The 19,668-nt window shown below is 59.2% G+C and overlaps 2 protein-coding genes across 5 annotated transcripts; one reads left to right on the top strand and one right to left on the bottom strand.

Annotated features, from left to right (window-relative positions):
* Positions 1-411: 411 nt before the first annotated feature.
* On the top strand, positions 412-10,868 carry ZNF771 (zinc finger protein 771). Of its 4 annotated transcripts, none has more exons than XM_051834997.2 (3): positions 412-548; positions 1,184-1,333; positions 9,847-10,868. In XM_051834997.2, the coding sequence occupies exons 2-3, from the start codon at positions 1,193-1,195 to the stop codon at positions 10,657-10,659; spliced, it is 954 nt and encodes a 317-aa protein (XP_051690957.1). In that variant the 5' UTR covers positions 412-548; positions 1,184-1,192; the 3' UTR covers positions 10,660-10,868. The 4 variants fall into 4 exon arrangements, with proteins under 4 accessions (XP_051690957.1, XP_051690955.1, XP_051690956.1 ...); XM_051834995.2 differs by lacking the exon at positions 412-548 and adding an exon at positions 699-852; XM_051834996.2 differs by lacking the exon at positions 412-548 and adding an exon at positions 832-958.
* A 1,335-nt stretch (positions 10,869-12,203) lies between these two features.
* DCTPP1 (dCTP pyrophosphatase 1) lies at positions 12,204-15,294 on the bottom strand. Its single transcript, XM_002721764.5, has 3 exons — positions 14,979-15,294; positions 14,412-14,522; positions 12,204-12,693 (listed from the first exon to the last, which is right to left on the bottom strand). The coding sequence occupies exons 1-3, from the start codon at positions 15,065-15,067 to the stop codon at positions 12,393-12,395; spliced, it is 501 nt and encodes a 166-aa protein (XP_002721810.1). The 5' UTR covers positions 15,068-15,294; the 3' UTR covers positions 12,204-12,392.
* Positions 15,295-19,668: the final 4,374 nt, after the last annotated feature.

The raw sequence follows: 19,668 nt of genomic DNA, 5'->3' as shown, positions 1-19,668 counted from the left end.
GTGGGGATATCTCCATTTCCAGACGCTGGCAATTAGAGTTCGTAACAGAGACTCCTGCTGTCTTGAAGCCGATTTTTAAAAGTAAACATATTCTGGAGGCAAAAATACTTCCGCGGACTGGCCCTGGCCCTGGGCTACCCAATTTCCCATAGAGGCTGCCCCGTTGTCAGGGTGCCTACCGCACCCTCCATGCATAATGTAGGCAGATCCGTGGGCCTCCCCGACCCAGAATGAACTCATCTGTACAAGGGGCCAGCCCCCCGTGGTGCAGCCCAGAGACCCAAGCGCAAAGTGGGCGCCCCTGCGCACTGGGCGGCAGCTCGGGACGCTTGTGTTCAAGGAGCGAAATAGCCCAGAGGCGGGAGCCCGGCGAGAAAGGAGAGAAGACGGCCGAGAAAAAAAAAGGGGGGAGGGGAGAGGTGCGGAGGCCACCGCGGCCGCCTGCAGGCGCCAGCCAGAGGCCCAGGCCGGGGCGGGAGTGCGCGGCACGTGGCCTAGTCCGGGCGGAGCAGACGGCTTGAGGCGGCCCCGGGAGCCGAGCCGCCAGGGTAAGTTAGACTCCGGCTGCGAGGACCTAGGACGCCGCGCCGGGGGCGGCCCCAGGTTCCGGGGAACCGGGAGGGAACGGCGCAGGGCGGCGGATCCGGGCTCGCCGCCCTCGCTCGGAGGTCTGGGCCGGACGCCTGGGTCCCCCGCGCTCCTCCCCCAGGGGGCGGGGCCTTTGCTGTCGGGCCAATGAGCGGCCGCCGCTGGGGCCCCGCCTCCGCCCCGTCCCCCGAGCCGCGGCCTCGCAGAGTGCCCCACAGCCGGGCGCCCAGGCCTGGGGCAGCGCGAGCGCCGAGCCCTCGGCTGGTGAGTGCGCGCTCCTCCCCGGGGTCCCCGCCCCATCCCGCCTCCGAGCCCGTGCCCTGGAGCTCCCGGGCGCCGACCGGGGCTCCAGGGAGTGACTCAGCGCGGGGTGGGTGGCGACTGTGGGGCCGGAGATTCGAACTGTTGAGGGGCCTTGAATGCCGGGACGAGTGGGGTGAACGGGTGGCGCCGAGCTAGGGTGGATGGGACCGGGGTAGGGTTGGGGGGACATCAGGGCTGCTTGGCTTTCCCTGGGCCAGGGCCGTGGTGGTGGTGGTGGTGGGGTGGGGGGTGGGGGGTGGTCCTGAGTTTCTGACCCAGCTTTCTCCCTCAGGATACCAAGATGCCAGGGGAACAGCAGGCAGAGGAGGAGGAGGAGGAGGAGATGCAGGAGGAGATGGTGCTGCTGGTGAAGGGTGAGGAGGAGGAGGGTGAGGAGAAGTATGAAGTGGTCAAGCTCAAGATCCCCGTGGACAACAAGGAGGTAGGTGCCTGCCGAGCCCCGGGGGCGTAGCGTCAGTCGGAAGCCAGGGCATCTTGCCCCTGCTGCATCCCCTGGCCGCAGACCTGGAATTTTGGCGTCGTTTCTTCTTTCTGCCCACTGTCCAGCTCCCATCATGCAGATGCCATGTCCGCTGTGTGCGCCAGGCGCCGTGCTGGGTGCTGGAGAGGAAACTACTCTCGGAGCCCCAAGAAGCTTCATGTGTAGTGGGGTTAGACCGATGGCGGCAGGGCACAGGGTGTGTGCGTGTGGAGGGGGTGGGGTGGCCAGGCCCAGCGTGGGAACAGAATTTGGACTTAGCGGGGAGAGGGAACAGCTTCAGTAACCCCAGCTGACTCTTCGCAAGGCATTTTCTGTGTCCTGGATGCTCTCGTAAACACCTGGAGTCTGTGATGCAGGTGGAATGGGCTCCACTTCGTAGGGATTTGGGAGGTGGAGAGAGGCGCTGGGCGCAATGACCTGAGCTATTCCTGCTGTCTTCCGGGGTCTGCCTTGGCAGGGTGCCCTGGCTTCAGGAGCGGCAGCTGAGGTCGAACCCAGGCCCTCCGATGTGGGCTGGAAGCATCTTAGCCATGAGGCTAAATGTCCGCTCCCTTGCTGCGCTGGGCAGTGTGGAAACCAGCTCAGGACACTTTGGCCGCACGTCTCCAAGTTAGTAAAGGCAGTGGTGAGACCAGCGGGGGTCTGAGTGGGGTTCCTGTCCCAGGTGGAGGGATGGCCCTCTGGGAGGCACAAAGGAGGGGGTCTGGGCCGGTCCTGCAGTAGCATGGAGGACGAGAGTGGGTGGATGGGTGGGCAGGCCGCAGAGGAAGCCTGGGGAAGGTTTGGGTTCGAGTTCCCCACACGGCACCCCGCCACCAGGTATCTTTCCGCCTCCCGGGATCCCACAGGACTCCGCTGCTCTAGGCCTCGGCAGCCCCAGGTGCGGCTGGAGGTCTCTTGCCCAGCCAGTTTCAGTGCCCGCTTGGAAGGGGAAGAAAGTGCTGCTGCCCCCTAGTGGGTGTGGTGTGACCCACAGGGGCAGGGGGCAGCGGGGCTCCGCGGGCCCCCTCTTCCAGGGTCACTCCCACCTCTGCTTTTCCCCCACCTCCTGGCTCAGCCGGCTCCTCCTCCTCCTCCTCTCCGGCCCTGGGAATCCTCCTGTGAGTTAAACTCAGAGGCTCCGGAGCCCAGGGTGGACTTGCGGCTCCCTCGCGTGTCTTAACCTTTTCACGCCTCACTTTCCTCGTCTGTAGAAGGGAAGCCGTAGCAGCACTTTCTTCTTGGAGCTGTGAAGATCTAACGAGTTAATCCATATAAGAGTCACAACCAGGGCTGGCATTGTGACACAACAGGTTAAGCCACCCATTTGAGATGCTCCCATTCCATACCGGAGTGCTGGTTCCAGCCCCAGCCGTGCCTCCTCTGATCCAGCTCCCTGCCAATGCAGATAATAACCCAAGTACTCGGGTTCCTGCCACTCATGTGGAAGACCCGGATCGAGTTCCTGGCCTAGTCCTGGCTGTTCCAGGCATGTGGGGAGTGAACCAGCAGATGGAAGATCAGTCTCATCCCCCCCCCCCACATCACTCTGCTTTCAAATAAATAAATCAATAAATCTTGGAGCTAGAATAATTAGAACCATGTCTGGTACAGAATAAACATGTCAGTATTGGCTGCTATTTCTTCTTCTCCTGGAAGTTCAGGGCCATGGGCCAGGTCATCTTCCTGAAGATTTTTCATCAAAGGCTTTCTGGGCCGAGTGCTGAGGACAAGGGGTGAACAGGAAAACCACCCCGGAGGCCTGGAGAGAGACAGCTCCCAGCTGCAGAGAGGGTTTCCCAGAAGGCATTGTTGCCTTGGGGCCAGGAAGGCTTAGTTAGGGGCTGACAAATGGAGGAGGGGGAGGAGGGAGAGGAAGAGGAGAAGGAGGAGGAAGGCATTCCGGAAGGAGGAAACTTGCTAAGTTCAGAGAAGGAGATGGGACCAGAAAGGTTCATGGGGCCAAAGAAGGAAGCGCCTGGGGTAGGAATCTGTTTGGGGTTGTGTGTGATGCCATCAGAAGCCTTAAGTCAGCGGAGGGGTGGGCTTGGGTTTTCTATTTGCAAGAATGATTGGCTGCTTTGGGCTAGGGAGGGCTGGTAGTCTGCTCCGAGGTGGTAGCGACAGTGATGGCGAGAAGGGGCTGTTTTTTTGGCAACCATGACTGGACCAGATGGAGCTGGGCGGGCAGCCGGGGAAGACTGGTGTGACACAGTGCCTGACTGTAGCAAACCCTAGCTCCACCATTTATCTCATGTGCCTCGGTTTTCTCGTCTGTAAAATGGATTGATGATCCGACACCCTTGGATGCCGGTCTAAGGAGTGTCCCCTGGGTGCTGGGGGTTGGAGGAGGAGGGTGGAACCGAGAGCTAAGATCATCGCAGGATCGGGTAGCCCTGTGTCCACAGCGAGTTCATTTGCTTCATGTCTCTGTAAACCGTGATCCCAAAAGTGCCTCCCTGTGCTGATAGCCTGTGGCCCTTAGCTGCCACCCATCCGTCCTGTGGGTGGAATTAGGCTCCGTATATTCTCTCTGCCCATCCAAACCTAATTTCTAACACCTGATTAGGAAAAGAAAAGGTTATCTCATAGGGCTCAGTGCCCATCCGCACCTGCCTCTCTCCTGGGCTGCAACCCCTCGGGATCGACTATTAGCTCTTAACCCTGGGCGTGCGGAGAGCTCTTGGGCTCTGAGCTCCTGTCCTTGTGGCTTCATCTCGGACTCCTGACCCTAACTCTGACCCCACGCCCCAGCTCCAGACAGCCCCACCCCTTCCCACCTGCAGGGCCCACCTCCCCCTTCCCCCCTGCTTCTCCAGGGGTTTTGCTCTTCTCCCTTCTAGATCAGGTTTCTGCATGCACACCAGCTGAGGGTCTTGTTAAAATGAGGATCTTGACCAGGCACTGGGGTGGGGGGTGTGGGACCTGACATCTGCCTCCAGCCAGTTGCCAGCGCTGCTGTAGATGGTACTCTCTGTAGCAAGACACTGCACTGGAGGGTAGGGTCTTGTTTTACACCTTGTACCTGCCCCCTCGAAGGGTCCAGGGGCAGGAGACAGCTGTGTAGGGGGGGCTCCAGACTCAAGTCTGTGAGATTGGAATTGTATCACAGCCAAGAGGCTGGGTGTTCCTAGTTTAAGCTCCGGTTTGGCCATTTTTAGCTGTAGGGCTTGGGTCATCATTTAACTTCTACATCTTATCTATAAAAGGTCGGGCAGAGGTACCTAACCCAAAGAATTGTGAGCATTAAAACAAGAACATGGATAAAAAGAACGTAGCACAACTACTCAATAACCAGTAGAGGTGTTTTTTTTTTGTTCCATTTTTTATTTGAAAGGCAGAGAGAGAGAGAGAGAGAGAGAGAACTTTCATCCACTGGTTCATTCCCCAAATGCCCACAACATCCAGGGCTGCACCAGACTGCAGCCAGGAGCTCAGAACTCCATCTGGGTTTCACATGTGGTGGCAGGAAACCAAGAGCTCAAGCCATCATCTGCTGCTTCCCGGGGTGCGCATTAGCAGGAAGCCGCTTCAGAAGTGCCAGAACTCAAACCCGCACTCCGGTACGGGATGCCCCCAGCAGCAGCCTAACCATTGTGCCAGAACACCTGCCCTGCAGTTGTCATTATTAATTAGAAAAGTAATGGCTGAGGAGGCAGCCGAGATGTTTGCCCTTGTTAAAAAATATTTAATCGGGATGACAAAAATCCCTAACCTCCAACACCTGCTTATGTTATCCCACTACATTGTATCTCTATAGAGCCCCGTTGTTACAGTGCAAATACCATTCTTTTCCATCTAACAGTTGTAAAATTTTAGACCTAGGAGGGCCCTCTTGTCTGGTATTTGCTAAGTTTCAATCACCTGCGTTACTCAGATGTTGTTCTCACCTTATTTACTTACTCATGGTCTTGTTTAAATAGATGGACATTGTTTTGTTAAATAAATTTGCCTGTCTTTAACCAATGATATTGATGAGCTTGTGGGTTTCATGTAACTTCTTACTTTCCTTACATACCTGAGAACAGATACATAATGAGAAGGTAAAAGCCTGCGCACAGCCACCCAGAACCCTCTGGTGTCTGCTGGTGTCGCACCGGGGAATTCTGATGCCCCCTAGCCTGACTCAGGACCGCCACTGAGGCAGAGAGAGGGAGGGAGTCACTCCAGTCTTCATGAGCTGGGTCCAGCATGTTCCACCGCCCCCCCAAGATTTAATTAATTTATTTGAAAGAGCAACAGAAAAGGAAAAACAGAGAGAGAGAGAGAGAGGTCTTCCATCCACTGGTTCATTCCCCAAATGGCCACAATGGCCAGAGCCCAGCCAGGCCAAAGCCAGGAGCCTGGACCTCCATCCGGGGACTGAAACCAGCAATCCAACACGCATCCCAGGCAGCGGCTTAACCGGTGACACCGTAGTGCGGGCCCCTGGACTCAGCCTCTTGCTAAGATTCTTCCTCAGCCATCCAAGAGCCCTCCTTCCCGGGGGCCAACCCCAGGGCTGCTTGAGTAAAGAATTCTTGTTCCTAAATCAGCGGACCCAGCACGATGCAGTCTGAGGTTGGCCATGGTCACCTTAGAGAAGGGTGCGTGGGAAAAAAACAGACCAGAAAGATGTACATAAACCAAGAAACGTTCTCTCCCAGGACGGCTGGCCAGTGTGCCCAAGTCAGCCCAGCAGAAGGCAAAAGCCGGGAGATTGCAGCCTGTGCAGCCTTGCATTCGCCTGTGCCAAGCCCGCTGAGGCTGTGGGGGAGCGTCTCCATTTAAAGTAGCGAGTTGTAGCATCCCTCTGAGGCGTGGCCTGGGGGTGTGCGCTCAGCCAAGGCTGCAGCCTCCCTGCTGACAGCAGTGGTCTCCCTGCCCCCCATCAGCGGGAGATGGCGTTCCAAGACCACCCGAAGCCTGGCTCCTATAAGTGTACACACTGGGTTTCTTCTATCCATATCTCTGATAAAGTTTAATTTCTAAGTGAGGCGGATTAACAGTAACTAATACAGTAGAATGATATCTTTTAATAAAATTCATCTCAAACCTAAGATTTCTGTATTTCTGGAATCTTCCACTCCCTCTGTTCGGCCCACGGTATCGCAGGTAGCCGAAACTAGGAAGGCAAAGCTGCAGATGAGGTGTCACCGCCGTCACGGTGGCCGTCCTTTGCGCCGTCTACACCAGGGCGCCTCTGGCTGCTTGCTGACTTCCCACGTTGCCCTGTTTTCCAGTTTCTGAGTCGGTTCCCACAACTCGATTGCTTTCAAAACAGTAATTTATGTTGAGAGACAGAGGGCGGGCGAGCTCCCGTCTGCTGGTTCGTTCCCTAGATACGCACAACGGTAGGAGCTGGGAGCCAGGAACTTGACCCAGGCTGTCTCCCGTGGGTGGCAGGAACCCAATGAGCTGAGCCATCACCATTGCTTTCCAGGGCTTGGCACTGGCTGGAAGCTGGAGGCGGACAGAGTGTGGAACCCAGGCAGGCCGGAATGGGACTAAGCCCCAAACTGCTGCTGGCTGGGGGCAAAAGGCCTTGGAGCCTTGCTACTGGCTGCTTCCTGGCCGCCCCTGCCCCCTCTCTTAGCCTGCTTTCCTCCTCTGTGAAATGGAAATAGTGGTAACTTTTATGCAGATTGAACGTGGGCGGTGCTAACCCTATCCTGTCCTTACTAAGTGCCAGGCCCGTCATTTGGTCAACTAGGTTCTTCTTCTTCTTCTTCTTCTTTTTTTTTTTTTTTTTTTTTTTTTTTTGACAGGCAGAGTTAGACAGTGAGAGAGAGAGAGAGAGAGAGAAAGAAAGGTCTTCCTTTTTCCATTGGTTCACCCCCCAAGTGGCCGCTATGGCCAGCGTGCTGCACCGATCCGAAGCCAGGAGCCAGGTGCTTCTTCCTGGTCTCCATGCGGGTGCAGGACCCAAGCACTTGGGCCATCCTCCACTGCACTCCCTGGCCACAGCAGAGAGCTGGACTGGAACAGGAGCAACCGGGACAGAATCCGGCGCCCCAACCGGGACTAGAACCCGGGGTGCCGGCGCCGCAGGCGGGGGATTAGTCTAGTGAGCTGCGGTGCTGGCCGCCAACTAGGTTCTTTTAAGATTTATTTTTGGGGGCCGGCGCCGTGGCTCACTTGGTTAATCCTCCGCCTGTGGCACCAGCATCCCACGTGGGCGCTGAGTTCTAGTTCCAGTTGTTCCTCTTACAGTCCAGCTCTCTGCTGTGGCCCAGGAAGGCAGTGGAGGATGGCCCAAGTGCTTGGGCCCTGCACCTGCATGGGAGATCAGGAGGAAGCACCTGGCTCCTGGCTTCGGATCAGCGCAGTGCGCCGGCTGCAGCGGCTATTGGAGGGTGAACCAACAGAAGGAAGACCTCTCTCTCTCTCTCTCTCACCGTCTATAACTCTACCTGTCAAATTAAAAAGAAAAAGAAAAAAAAACTTTATTTTTGTTTATTTGAAAGGAAGAGTGACAGAGACGGAGGGAGGTAGGGAGAAAGAGAGAGATCTTCCATCTGTTGATTCACTCCCTGCATGGCCTCAGTGGCCGGGGACAGGGGGCAGACTGAAGCCAGGAGTCAGGAACTCCATCTGGGCCCCCCATGTGGATGGCAGGGGCCCAAGGGCTTGGGCCATCTTCTGCTGTTTTCCCATTGCATTAGCAGGGAGCTGGACTGGAAAACAGGGCAGCCAGGACTTGAATCTGTGCTTGGATGTGGGATGCTGGGGTCACAGGCAGCAGCCTAACGTGCTGTGCCCTGACACTGGCCTGTGAACCACGTCCTTAATTGCTTGGCCCCCATCACCATTGGTCCTGCAGGGTGACTGGCTGTTTTCTAAGGAAGCAATGCACCCCCATAAGTGTTTTAAGTACCAAATGTTTCCCTTCACCTGCTGCTTTTAAACCATTGATTTCCTTTGTCTGATTTTATCTCTACAAGCCCAGACCTCATGTAACTGGCTCACTTTCAAAAACAAATTTTTTTTTTCATTTCAGGCCTCAGAATAGCATTGGGTTTTTGCCCTTTTTCTTCATAGCTTAAAAAATGACAGGTGCTTACTTTTTTTTTTCTTTTTAAAGACGTATTTATTATTTGAAAGGCACAGTTACAGAAAGGCAGAGAGAGGTCTTCCATCTGCCTGTTCACTCTGAAAATGCCCGCAATGGCTGGAGCTGGGCGGATCTGAACCCAGGAGCCCACGTGGGTGCAGGACCCCAAGGACTTGGGCCATCTTCTACTGCTTTCCCAGGCCACGGCAGAGAGCTGGATCGGAAGTGGAGTAGCCGGGACTTGAACCGGCGCCCATATGGGATGCCAGCGCTGCTGGCGATGGCTTTACCTGCTATGCCACAAAGCAGGCCCCAGGTTCTTGCTCTTAAAAGCTGATCAGAGAGAGCGAGCTGGATCTGCCCTGCCCTGGCCTCTTGGGTCTGTCCTCCCTCACTGCCAGCTCCTGCTCCGCCTCTTGTCCCCGCCAGCTCTACCCATTCCCCGGGTGCTGGGTGGTGTCCAAGCTCTGAAAACTGCCCAGAGGTTAACAGCTTCTCACCACACCTCTCCAGCCTAAGCCTCAACCCGAGCTCCGGGGCGTTGTCCAGGGCCGTAGGGCCAACCAGGCCCGAAACTGATGTCACCTCCGACTTGCCCCTCCCACCGTCCTCCTCTTGGCCACCGGCAACACTGCCTTTGCGGCTGCTAAGCTCAGAACCCTTGGATCCCTCTGCCGCCTCTCTCTTTACCTCTCCCAGCTAGTCGGTGCGTGTCACCGCCCCCACGTTCCAGGCGCCGGCTCTGCGCTCCTCAGGGGGCTGGAGCAGCCTCCCTGGGCACCGGTGCCGCCCGCTCTCGCTCTCCGCTTTCCCTGCCTTAATCCCAGCAGTTGACTGAAGCCTTTTAAAACGTCTAATCTGCTCACCTGCCGGCTCACACCCCTCCTCCCCCCGCCATCCCCCAGTGGTTCATCTTCCCATTTATATTCAAAGGCAAAGTCCTCTTTGTGGGCTACAAGGCCTTAAAGTGAGCCAGCCACACACCCACACACACACACGCGCGCGCGCACGCACGCAATCTGCTGTCCTCGCTTTTTCCTGCCATTTCTGGAACTCCACGGGCTGCCTGTCATGTTCTTCCGGGGAATATCCACGCAGCCTGCCCTCTCACCTCCCTTAGATCTTTGCTTATGTGACCACACCAGCAAGCTGTCCTGAAACCGCGTCCAGTCTTCAGCACCCCCCCCCCCAACTCGCCTTATCCATTCTTCCTGAAAGCAGGAACTTCTCTTTTCCTGCAACCCAGCACATCGCACACTCCCAGTAGCTGATGAATTAATAAAAATAGCTGTGCACGAAACGTGTTCTCGCTCGGTGGGCACACCCGCCCCCAGACCCCCGCCGCTTTTCCTGTTCACAGACTGGGAACTGAGGCTCAGCGGCTGCCGGCTCCGGGGCCTCTCGGTCAGGGCTGACCTGTCGCCCTCCCCTCTCCCCGCAGGTCCCGAGCGAGGCGCCAGCGCCACCGGCCGACCCGGCGCGCCCCCACGCGTGCCCGGACTGCGGCCGCGCCTTTGCGCGCCGCTCCACGCTGGCCAAGCACGCACGCACGCACACGGGCGAGCGGCCGTTCGCGTGCACCGAGTGCGGCCGGCGCTTCTCGCAGAAGTCGGCGCTGACCAAACACGGCCGCACGCACACGGGCGAGCGGCCCTACGAGTGCCCCGAGTGCGACAAGCGCTTCTCGGCCGCCTCGAACCTCCGGCAGCACCGGCGGCGCCACACGGGCGAGAAGCCGTACGCGTGCGCGCACTGCGGCCGCCGCTTCGCGCAGAGCTCCAACTACGCCCAGCACCTGCGCGTGCACACGGGCGAGAAGCCGTACGCGTGCCCGGACTGCGGGCGCGCCTTCGGCGGCAGCTCGTGCCTGGCGCGCCACCGACGCACGCACACGGGCGAGCGGCCGTACGCCTGCGCCGACTGCGGCACGCGCTTCGCGCAGAGCTCGGCGCTGGCCAAGCACCGGCTCGTGCACACGGGCGAGAAGCCGCACCGCTGCTCCGTCTGCGGCCGCCGCTTCGGCCACCGCTCCAACCTGGCGGAGCACGCGCGCACGCACACGGGCGAGCGGCCCTACCCGTGTGCGGAGTGCGGCCGCCGCTTCCGTCTCAGCTCGCACTTCATCCGCCACCGCCGCGCGCACATGCGGCGCCGCCTCTACATCTGCGCCGGCTGTGGCCGGGACTTCAAGCTACCGGCCGGCGCCACAGCAGCCACTGCCACCGAGCGCTGCCCCGAGTGCGAGGGCAGCTGAGCCGCCGGGCCCGGGGAGGCGCACGCTGGGACCTGCCCTGGGTGCACTAACCTTGGTGCTCGGGTCTGGGGAGAGGCGGGACGGCGGGCCTGGCTGCCCTGGGACCGGAGACAGGGCGGCTCCCCTGCCGGGGTCCCTGGAAACCGTGCCCGGTCCCCCTCGCGACATTCCTTCGGCCCGTGTTAGTGAATAAAGTGTTCTGCACCCCACCCGTGCCTGTGAGTGAGGTGCGCGAGGGAGAGGAGGAAGGCTGGGGTAGCCTTTGAACCCAGGGGACAACTGAACTGTGCGGGGGCCTGGAGTCGCCAATCTGAGGGTCCCACGAGCACAGCGTATCTGAGCAAGGTGTGGCCGGGTGCAGCCCCGTGGCGTGGAGCAGCCGCCTCCTAGCCCTATGGCAAAGGTTTGAAACGCGGGACATCCCGATGCAGACTCAGCCGGGGAGGGGCGGGGCGACTGCAGTGGTGTTGCCCGGAGCTGTTGGATGGGAGGGGTCTCCAAATGCCGCCTTGCAGCAGAGATGATGTGGAAGGAGGCCTCACCCACCCTGGGGCGGGACGTGCCAACACAGATGGGCTCTGAGGATGAACCTGACATCGTGGGCATTAGAGGGAGGCGGGCCTGACTTGGTGTCTCGGCTTGGTTGGCCGCGGGTCACTGCCACGGAGAGGAAGGTATGGGATGAGACGCTGGACGGAAGCGTTACGTGAGGCCGTGGTTCTGTCCCGAGCTGGACACGCTGAGTGTGAGCTTGGTGTGCAGGGATCCAGGAGGCGATGGCTTAAGAGATGGCATCAGGGTGGGAGCCTGACCGAAGCACCAGAGGGAGGAAGCGGGGAGTGGGCCACGGGATGTCTGAGCATGGGGGACGCGGGGAGAGGGGTGGGGTAGGCGTGAACGCCAGCCAGGGGTGGATGAAGGAGTAAGTGTGGACGTCACCTCCAGGAGGCCCCTGCCTTCGCGGGAGGGCATAGCTGGTGACTGGGGGTCTGCTGGTTTTGTCAAGGGAAGACTCGGGCAGTGCCCCACGCGTGGGGGAGGCAGGCCGCTGGGATCTCGGCGATGTCAGGTCCCGCACATCACACACAAGGCTAGCTCTAGGTGCGGAGGAACACCTAGAAATGGGCGGGCCTCACTTTTCCCAGGGAGAGGCGGCCCTGCTCTGACTCGCAGGGCCCCTGACAAGTCTCCAGTTGAAAGTATCTGCCAACGTCGCAGGGCCCTCCCCTGGGCCTGGCGCCCCGTCTTAGACACACCAGTAGCTCACCACCTTACACCCCCATCGGGCGGGCACTGGGATTTCATCTTATGGCTGAAGACGCCCCACGGCACAAAGATGACATCACTGGTAACCGCCACCTGGCCCGTAAGGACCCCAGATGGCCTGGCTCCAGGACCTGGGCTCTTAACCCCCAGGGCTCACGTCTCCTTCTCAGGCCCGGCGGGGCTGCCTGGGCCCAGGATCCCTGCGTAACCACCGGGGAATGGGGTTCAGGGGCGCCTCTGCGCACGGTCCTCCCCGCCAGCCAGCAAGAACCTGGAACTCGTGACCCAGAACTTTTATTGGGGCAGAAGACACCAGGAAGCCATCTCCCGGCTGCTCCTGGGAGGCAGACTTCCGGAAGCGGGGCCCTCGACCCCGGATCTGTTAGGACAGGACCAGGAGTGCCAGGGCCGGGCCGCCCGCTGCTCTTCGGATGCCAGGCTGAGCTGCCAGTCCCGAGGCCGCGTTCCTAGGTGGGGCCCTGGCCCGGGGACTCACAGGCAAGCGGTGCAGCCCCTGTGGCCTGGTCTTCCGAGCCGGCCCCTCGGCCAAAGTCCGTGTACTTCCGGGCGGAGCCGCGGGCCAGGTGCACTGGGTAGCGTCGCCGGTTGGTGTCCATTTTGGAGAGCACCGCTTGGGGCAGGTCCACGCGGCAGCGGGCTGCCAGCGCCACGAGGTAGATGAGGACGTCGCTGAGCTCCTCCTGCAGGGCGGCCCGCTCCCGGGCGGGCCAGGCTTGGGGGCCCGGCTCCTCGTCCGGCTTCCACTGGCTGGGGCGGCAGAACACACACATGTGCACAAACACACATACACACATGCCAGCTAGGACAAGGGCTCGGCCTCCCTCAGGAGCACCCCAGTCCTTGCAGCAAAGAACTCCCACACTCCTCCCCCTCCCCCAAATTCCTCCAAGGACAACGCAGCCCTCTGGGTCCTGGGAAATACTGGGTGGGAAAGAGACCCCAAGGGCAGTGCCCAGGCCTCTGTCCCTACTGAGCCCGCAAAGTGGCCCGAGAGGACATCTTCCTGCTGATGAAGCTTTGAGGCCCAGCTCCACTCCCCCCCCACCCATGCCGCTGCTCCCCTGGCCCAAACCTCACACCCGGACCACTCCCTTGTCGCCTGCCTCACCTCCTTGCTGACATCACCTCCTCTTAACCACAGCCCTTTTTCCAAAAGTGCACGGATCACGCTTTGTCCCTTCCTTGCTACAGCCACCCCTTGTCCCAGCCGGGCTTGGGAGAAATGGGCCAGGCCCTCCACGAGCCAACCGCAGCTTCTCCCAACGTCACCACTCACCACTGTCTCTCATGCTTCTGCCTTGCACACAGGCCAGCTGGCCCAGGGCCTTTGCACGACTTTTCCCTCTACCTCGAATGCTTGCCCCTCTACTCCCCCATCCATCCCTAGATCTTGCCCCATCTTTCTTGTCACTCGGGTCTCAGCTATCAGCACCTTAGAAGTCTTCTCTTGGGGCCGGCGCTGTGGCGTAGCAGGTAAAGCACCACCTACAGTGCCGGCATCCCACAGAGTCGCCGGTTTGAGGCCGGCTGCTCCTCTTCCAATCCAGCTCTCTGCTTATGTCCTGGGAAAACAGTGGAAGGTGGCCCAAGTGCTTGGGCCCCTGCACCCGCATGGGAGACCTGGAAGAAGCTCCTGGCTCCTGGCTTCAGATCAGCTCAGCTCCAGCCATTGCAGCCATCTGGGGAGTGAACCAGCAGATGGAAGACCTCTCTCTCTCTCTGCCTCTCAAATAAATAAATCTTAAAAAAAAAACACAAACAAACAAACAAACAAAAAAAACCCCTTTTCTCTCATCACCTTGTGTTATTTTCCTCATGGAACCCGTCACATTCCAGGTCTTTTAAGAATCACTTCGCTTCGTGTTGTCAGTCTCCCACCACTACCATGCCTGCTTTGTCTGAGGCCGTCCCTCTTCATCCCAGAAGCCCCAGCACAGATCTGGAAGAGGGGGCCACTGGCCTCCCCCACCCCCGCAGGGACTGCCCTGGCCTGGACCTGGTCTACACTGGCGTTCTCTCGGTATGCACTTCACTCGCTAGACCCGCCCCCGTCCTCCACAGCCCTATCACTCATCCAGTAGTTATCTATCACCAGGAACAAAACAGACACAGAATCCCTGAGCTTTCTCATAATCAAAGTAACAGATTCTCCCGGATTGAAGGCGCCCCTTTCCTGCCCAGGGAAACGTAGTCCGTGCCCCGCTCCCCGAACCCCGTCTCCCGTGCCACAGGCGGGTCTTCCACGGAACATCTTCCCCGCAGCCCGAGCAGCAGAGGTCAAGGCTACGGTCACCGCTCCCAGGGCAGCGCGCAGGGGCGGCTGTCACCTCCACACAGCAGCACCAGGCACACAACCCGGCAGCGAGGAGGGAAACTGGACCCATGGGTGTCTGATGACCCCACGAATGCCGCCTCCCTCCCCTCCCACCCCCCAAACACAGCCTCTTCCGGAAGCCCCTACTCACAAGAGCTCCGCCAGCTCCCCTACCTCCCCCACCAAGGCCAGGAGGAGGTTCCGAGGCTGGTGGAACTGGTCCCAGTCTCGCTCCGCAGCAAATTCAGCATGGAGGCGCCGACTGGAACAGGACCGGAGAGTCAGGGGGTCGGGGAGGTGAACCAGACACGGCCCCGCCCAGGTCTCCCAAGGGGGCCTGGGACCACCGCCCTGAGCAAACGATGCCCTCTTCATGGGAATGGGCGCGCCGCTGCGCAGGCCTGAGCCCCTCTAGCAAGCCCCCTTGCGTTACCGCATCCCCTGCCGCTGTGTCCACGGCCTCCCCGGCACGCACGGCCGAACCCCAGGCTCCCCCAGGACGCAGCGCCACCGCCACGTCCCCCGTGTCACCCACGGGGCCAAACCCCGTGCCCCGGCCTCGGCTGTGCTCCGCCGCGCCCGCTCCGCGGGCCTCGTCCGGAGTCAGCCGGGGTCCCGGACGCCGCCGCCGTTTTCCCGCCCACGTGGAGGGACCCGCCCCCATCTGCGGGAGAAAGGGCTCGACCTCCATGCTCCCAGGCGGGCGAGGGTTGCTCACATGTCCTCGAGCGTGGGCTCCGGGCTGAAGCTGAACGGGCCGGCAGCGGCAGTGCCCTCTCCCCCCGTGTCCCCACCAGCACCGGACATGCCGCCGACCCCACCGCAACCGTGACTGGGTCGAAGAACCCCGCGCCACGCTCGGAATCCGCCTCCAGGCTCCCTATCCAATCATGGACGTCCTCGGTTGCTTTCCGGGGCGGAGCCGGAAGAAAAACCAATGACATACGTGGAATTTGTTACAGCCCGCCCCTTACCTGGACCAGACCAATCGGAGGGAGCCTCAAGCGTTTTTGCCTCTACGCTTATCGCGAATTCTTCCGCCTAGGCCAAATGTCTTAAAGGGATAGGTACCAATTTGACCCGGGGTAGAGGCAGAGGGTAAAGGGTGGAGAGAGCGCAGGCGCGTCACTTCCATTTTGAGCCACTAGGTGGCGGCAAAGCGAAATGGCAGGCAGGCAGGAAGGGAGGCGGAGGGCCCGCTGGGTGGAAACACTAAGAATGAAGTTTATTCCTGGATATTCAATCTCTGAGGGCTTAGAGACATTGACAACTCACTAGGCAAGCTCGGCCAGTGTTTGGATAAGATGGGAGGGAATGAGCGGAGCAAGCTCAGGGAGGACTAGAACCCAAGCCTCGCAACCCAGGGCAGCTTCCTACCCCAGCTGCAACCTGTGCTTGAAAGGCGGGTGCCGATGGGGAGGAGCGGATCTCCTGGGGGCAGGTTTTAGAGGGACATCTGTGCACTCTTGGTCTCAACTAGGGTTGTGAGAAAGGGGGGAACGGAACAGGACCCACTGGTTTGGGTGGTTTGCAGCTTGGTGGATGGATTGTGACTCCTTTGGAGTTGGGGACGATGAGGTTCAGGATTAAACGGGTGTGGCCTCGGGAGCTTGGTTTAGGACAAAGCAAGCCGATGGTGCGTGTCAAGTTGCAGGCAGATGCAGGAGTTTTTAGTACAGAGCTCAGGGCTACAGGTTCAGATTTGGTCGTCTCAGTCTTTGAGGTTTTAGAGTTATGGAAGAGAATAATTGAAAGCAAGACATCCAACCTGTAGCAACTGAACAGAAAGGGGACCAGGGAAATTGGAGGCAAAAGGACCGAGTGTGGTGTGTATGGAAGCTTAGAGTTCCAGAATGCACGGCTGACTCATCTGTGTGCCACTGGGGAGGTGAGAACACGGCATTCACCCCCGGCTTCAGGCAGTAAGCAGGCTGGCTATGGGAGAGAGTGAGAGAGGGGGTTCTGGGGCCGGCTTGAGGGGTCAGATAGCCCGTTCTGCCCTCTGACGCAGTGGAGACCCGGTAGAGCTAGGAGTTGGCGTCCGAGGATGGACGTGTTGAGTTCAAGCGGCACTAGGACAGCCAGCTGGCGTCCCGCAGGCGGTGGACCAGACGCCTGGAGGTCAAGAGCACTGGGCGACCTTGCGGGTCTGTGGACACACGCGGAGGCGCCCCAGCACCATCGCTGGCTCTCTCGCGGGAGGGCTCTGCTCAGGGGTCAGGATTTCCACGCCTTGCAGATCGCAGATCAGATGTTTCTCCAAGGCTGGCAGGATGCTCTCTGGGGGCTGCCTCGGCCCTTCCCCGCCCCCGCCCCCCAGGAGGTCCCTGGTGAAGCTTAGGGCATCTGGTAGAGTGAGGAGAGAAAGCTTCCGCTGCACACAGCACTGATCACTTCTGGGATCCAGATATGCGGGGCAAGCGGCCCACTCTGCAGGGGGCACCTGCTGGGGTCCTCTCGTTCAATCCTGTCTCTCTCTGCCGCTGGAACTTTGGACTGACCTGCTCCGAATTAGCCTGCAGAGTTAGGAAAAGGTGGCGGGGTGGGGGAGGGGGAGGGCTCTGCTCTCTGAGCCCTAAGTCGTCCCAGTATGATTCTAGTAACTTGGGAAATAGCAAGAGCTATGGGAGTTAGGAACCAGGAACCACGGAACCATGGAACCATGGATGAAAGCCGAAAAGAAAAAAAAAATAGTCATTATAATATTGGGCTGGCGCTGTGGCATAGCGGGTAAAGCCCCTGCCTGCAATGCCGGCATCCCAGATGGATGCCGGTTCGAGTCCCGGCTGCTCCTCTTCCCATCCAGCTCTCTGCTGTGGCCTGGGAAAGCAGTAGAAGATGGCCCAAGTCCTTGGGCCCTGAACCCACGTGGGAGACCCAAAAGAAGCTCCTGGCTCCTGGCTTCGGATTGGCCCAGCTCTGGCCATTTAGGGAGTGAACCATCAGATGGAAGACTCTCTCTCTCTCTCTTCCCTCTCCCTCTCTCTCAACTCTGCCTCTCAAATAAGTTAATTAAAAAACATATCACGCAGGGATATCCAAGTTCTCTGTCCTCCAGCGCCACCCCCTGAAGACCAGGAAAACCCAGAGCAGAGGGGACAGGGTCTGGATGATCGTGCCATCTGTCTGGACTCCTCGTCCCAAGCTCCTCCCACACCTCATCCCCACATCCAGTCAATCTTTAAAAAAAAAAAAAAGTTCATAGGATTTATTTATTTGAAAGTCAAAGTTTCACAGAAAGAGGAGAGGCAGAGGGAGAGAGAGAGAGAGAGGCCCTCCATCCGCTCATTCGCTCTCCAAATGACCAGAACGGTCAGAGCTGAGCTAATCTGAAGCCAGGAGCCAGGAGCTTCTTCCAGATCTCCCACGTGAGTGCAGGGCCAAAGGACTTGGGCCATCTTCTACTGCTTTCCCAGGCCATAGCAGAGAGCGGGATCGGAAGTGGAGCAGCCGGGACTCGAACCAGTGCCCATACGGGATGCCGGCACTGCAGGCGGCGGCCACAGCACTGGGCCCTGGGCAATCCTCTCCACTTGTCTTAGTCACATCTCAGCCTTCTTGGCTTTCAGTGGGGCCTCGGGCCAATACATGCTTTCACGCCGGGGTGGATGGACTGGGTCGGGCGAACAGGTGCATGCTCTGCCCCTGCTGCTGAGCGTTTGGCCACCTTTCCCACTACGGCCCAGCAGGTCATCCCAGCGCGGCTCTTCAGGAAACCATGGGGTGGACGGGGGGGGGGGGCAACCACTGGAGCAGTAAAGAGCAGCAGCCCACAGCTGGGGAGGTGGTTTGAGGATGGGGCTGGGGGGTACCTGGACAGGTCAGAGGTCACAGAAGCTGTAGGTGTGAAGGGGCTTGGGCACCCACCAATGGCCTTGGGAAGATTCTTTCTCTCTCTAAGTCTTCATTTCCAAAGATCCTTCATGTGTGAATGAACCAATCTCTACTTTTTTTTTTTTTTTTTTTTTTTTTTTTTTTTTTTGGAGAGACAGAGAAAGACAGAAACCCAGGCAAACAGAGCTTCCTGCTGCCAGTTCAGCCCTCAAATGTCCACAATAGCTGAGACAGGAAGCTGGGAGCTAAAAACCTGATCTGAGCCGGCGCCGCGGCTCACTAGGCTAATCCTCCGCCTTGTGGTGCCAGCACACCAGGTTCTAGTCCTGATCAGGGCTCCGAATTCTGTCCCGGTTGCCCCTCTTCCAGGCCAGTTCTCTGCTGTGGCCCAGGAGTGCAGTGGAGGATGGCCCAAGTGCTTGGGCCCTGCACCCCATGGGAGACCAGGAAAAGTACCTGGCTCCTAGCTTCGGATCAGCGCGGTGCACCGGCCGGCCGCAGCAGCCATTGGAGGGTGAACCAACGGCAAAGGAAGACCTTTCTCTCTGTCTCTCTCTCTCTCACTGTCTACTCTGCCTGTCAAAAACAACAACAACAACAACAAAAAACACCTGATCTGGGTCTCTTATGTGGGTAGCAGGGACCCAAGGGCTTGAGCCGTCACCCGCTGTCTCCCCAGGGTGCACATTAGCAGGAAAGCTGGCATGGAGAGTGGAGCCAGGACTCGACCCCAGGCGCTCCTATCCGGGCCCCGGGCATCTCAACCGCCAGGTCGAATGCCCACCCTGGCAATACGTACTTGGCTCGTGGCTATATCTCCAGCACCTACCGCAGTCCTGTGGCCTGCAGAGTTCCATGGGCCCCGGGGGAGCGAGAGGCAGAGGTGGTGCTATGTCGTGGACTATTTGTCCCCATGGAGGTTCCCAGGAAGTCGTCACGGTTGTTTCCTCGGGGTCTGGCACTCGATGGATCTACTAAATAATAAACCATGGGAGCAGACCTCAGGGGGACCCCCGCCCTGACGTCCCTGCCACCAGTGTGTACAGCTGCCCCCATTTTACAGACAAGGAAACTGAGGCCCAGCCTAGTAGGCGGAGTTCTCTGAGATGACCTAAAAAGGCCACCAGCACCACCTCCTACTGCTCAGTGGGGGACAGGGCTCCCCAGGGCCCCGCGCGCGGCTGTGTGCTGCGCTCACCTGGCCACACCTTCACTTTTTTTTTTTTTTTTTTTTTGACAGGCAGAGTGGACAGTGAGAGAGAGAAACAGAGAGAAAGGTCTTCCTTTTGCCGTTGGTTCACCCTCCAATGGCCGTCGCGGTTGGCCGGCGCACCGCGCTGATCCGATGGCAGGAGCCAGGTACTTATCCTGGTCTCCCATGGGGTGCAGGGCCCAAGCACTTGGGCCATCCTCCACTGCCCTCCCTGGCCACAGCAGAGAGCTGGCCTGGAAGAGGGGCAACCAGGACAGAATTCGGAGCCCCGATCAGGACTAGAACCTGGTGTGCCGGCACTGCAGGTGGAGGATTAGCCTAGTGAGCCACGGCGCCGGCCACGCCTTCACTTTTGTCTCTC

Source organism: Oryctolagus cuniculus, chromosome 19, assembly GCF_964237555.1.
Source record: "Oryctolagus cuniculus chromosome 19, mOryCun1.1, whole genome shotgun sequence".
NCBI lineage: Eukaryota > Metazoa > Chordata > Mammalia > Lagomorpha > Leporidae > Oryctolagus > Oryctolagus cuniculus.
This window is presented reverse-complemented; position numbering and strand designations above follow the sequence as displayed.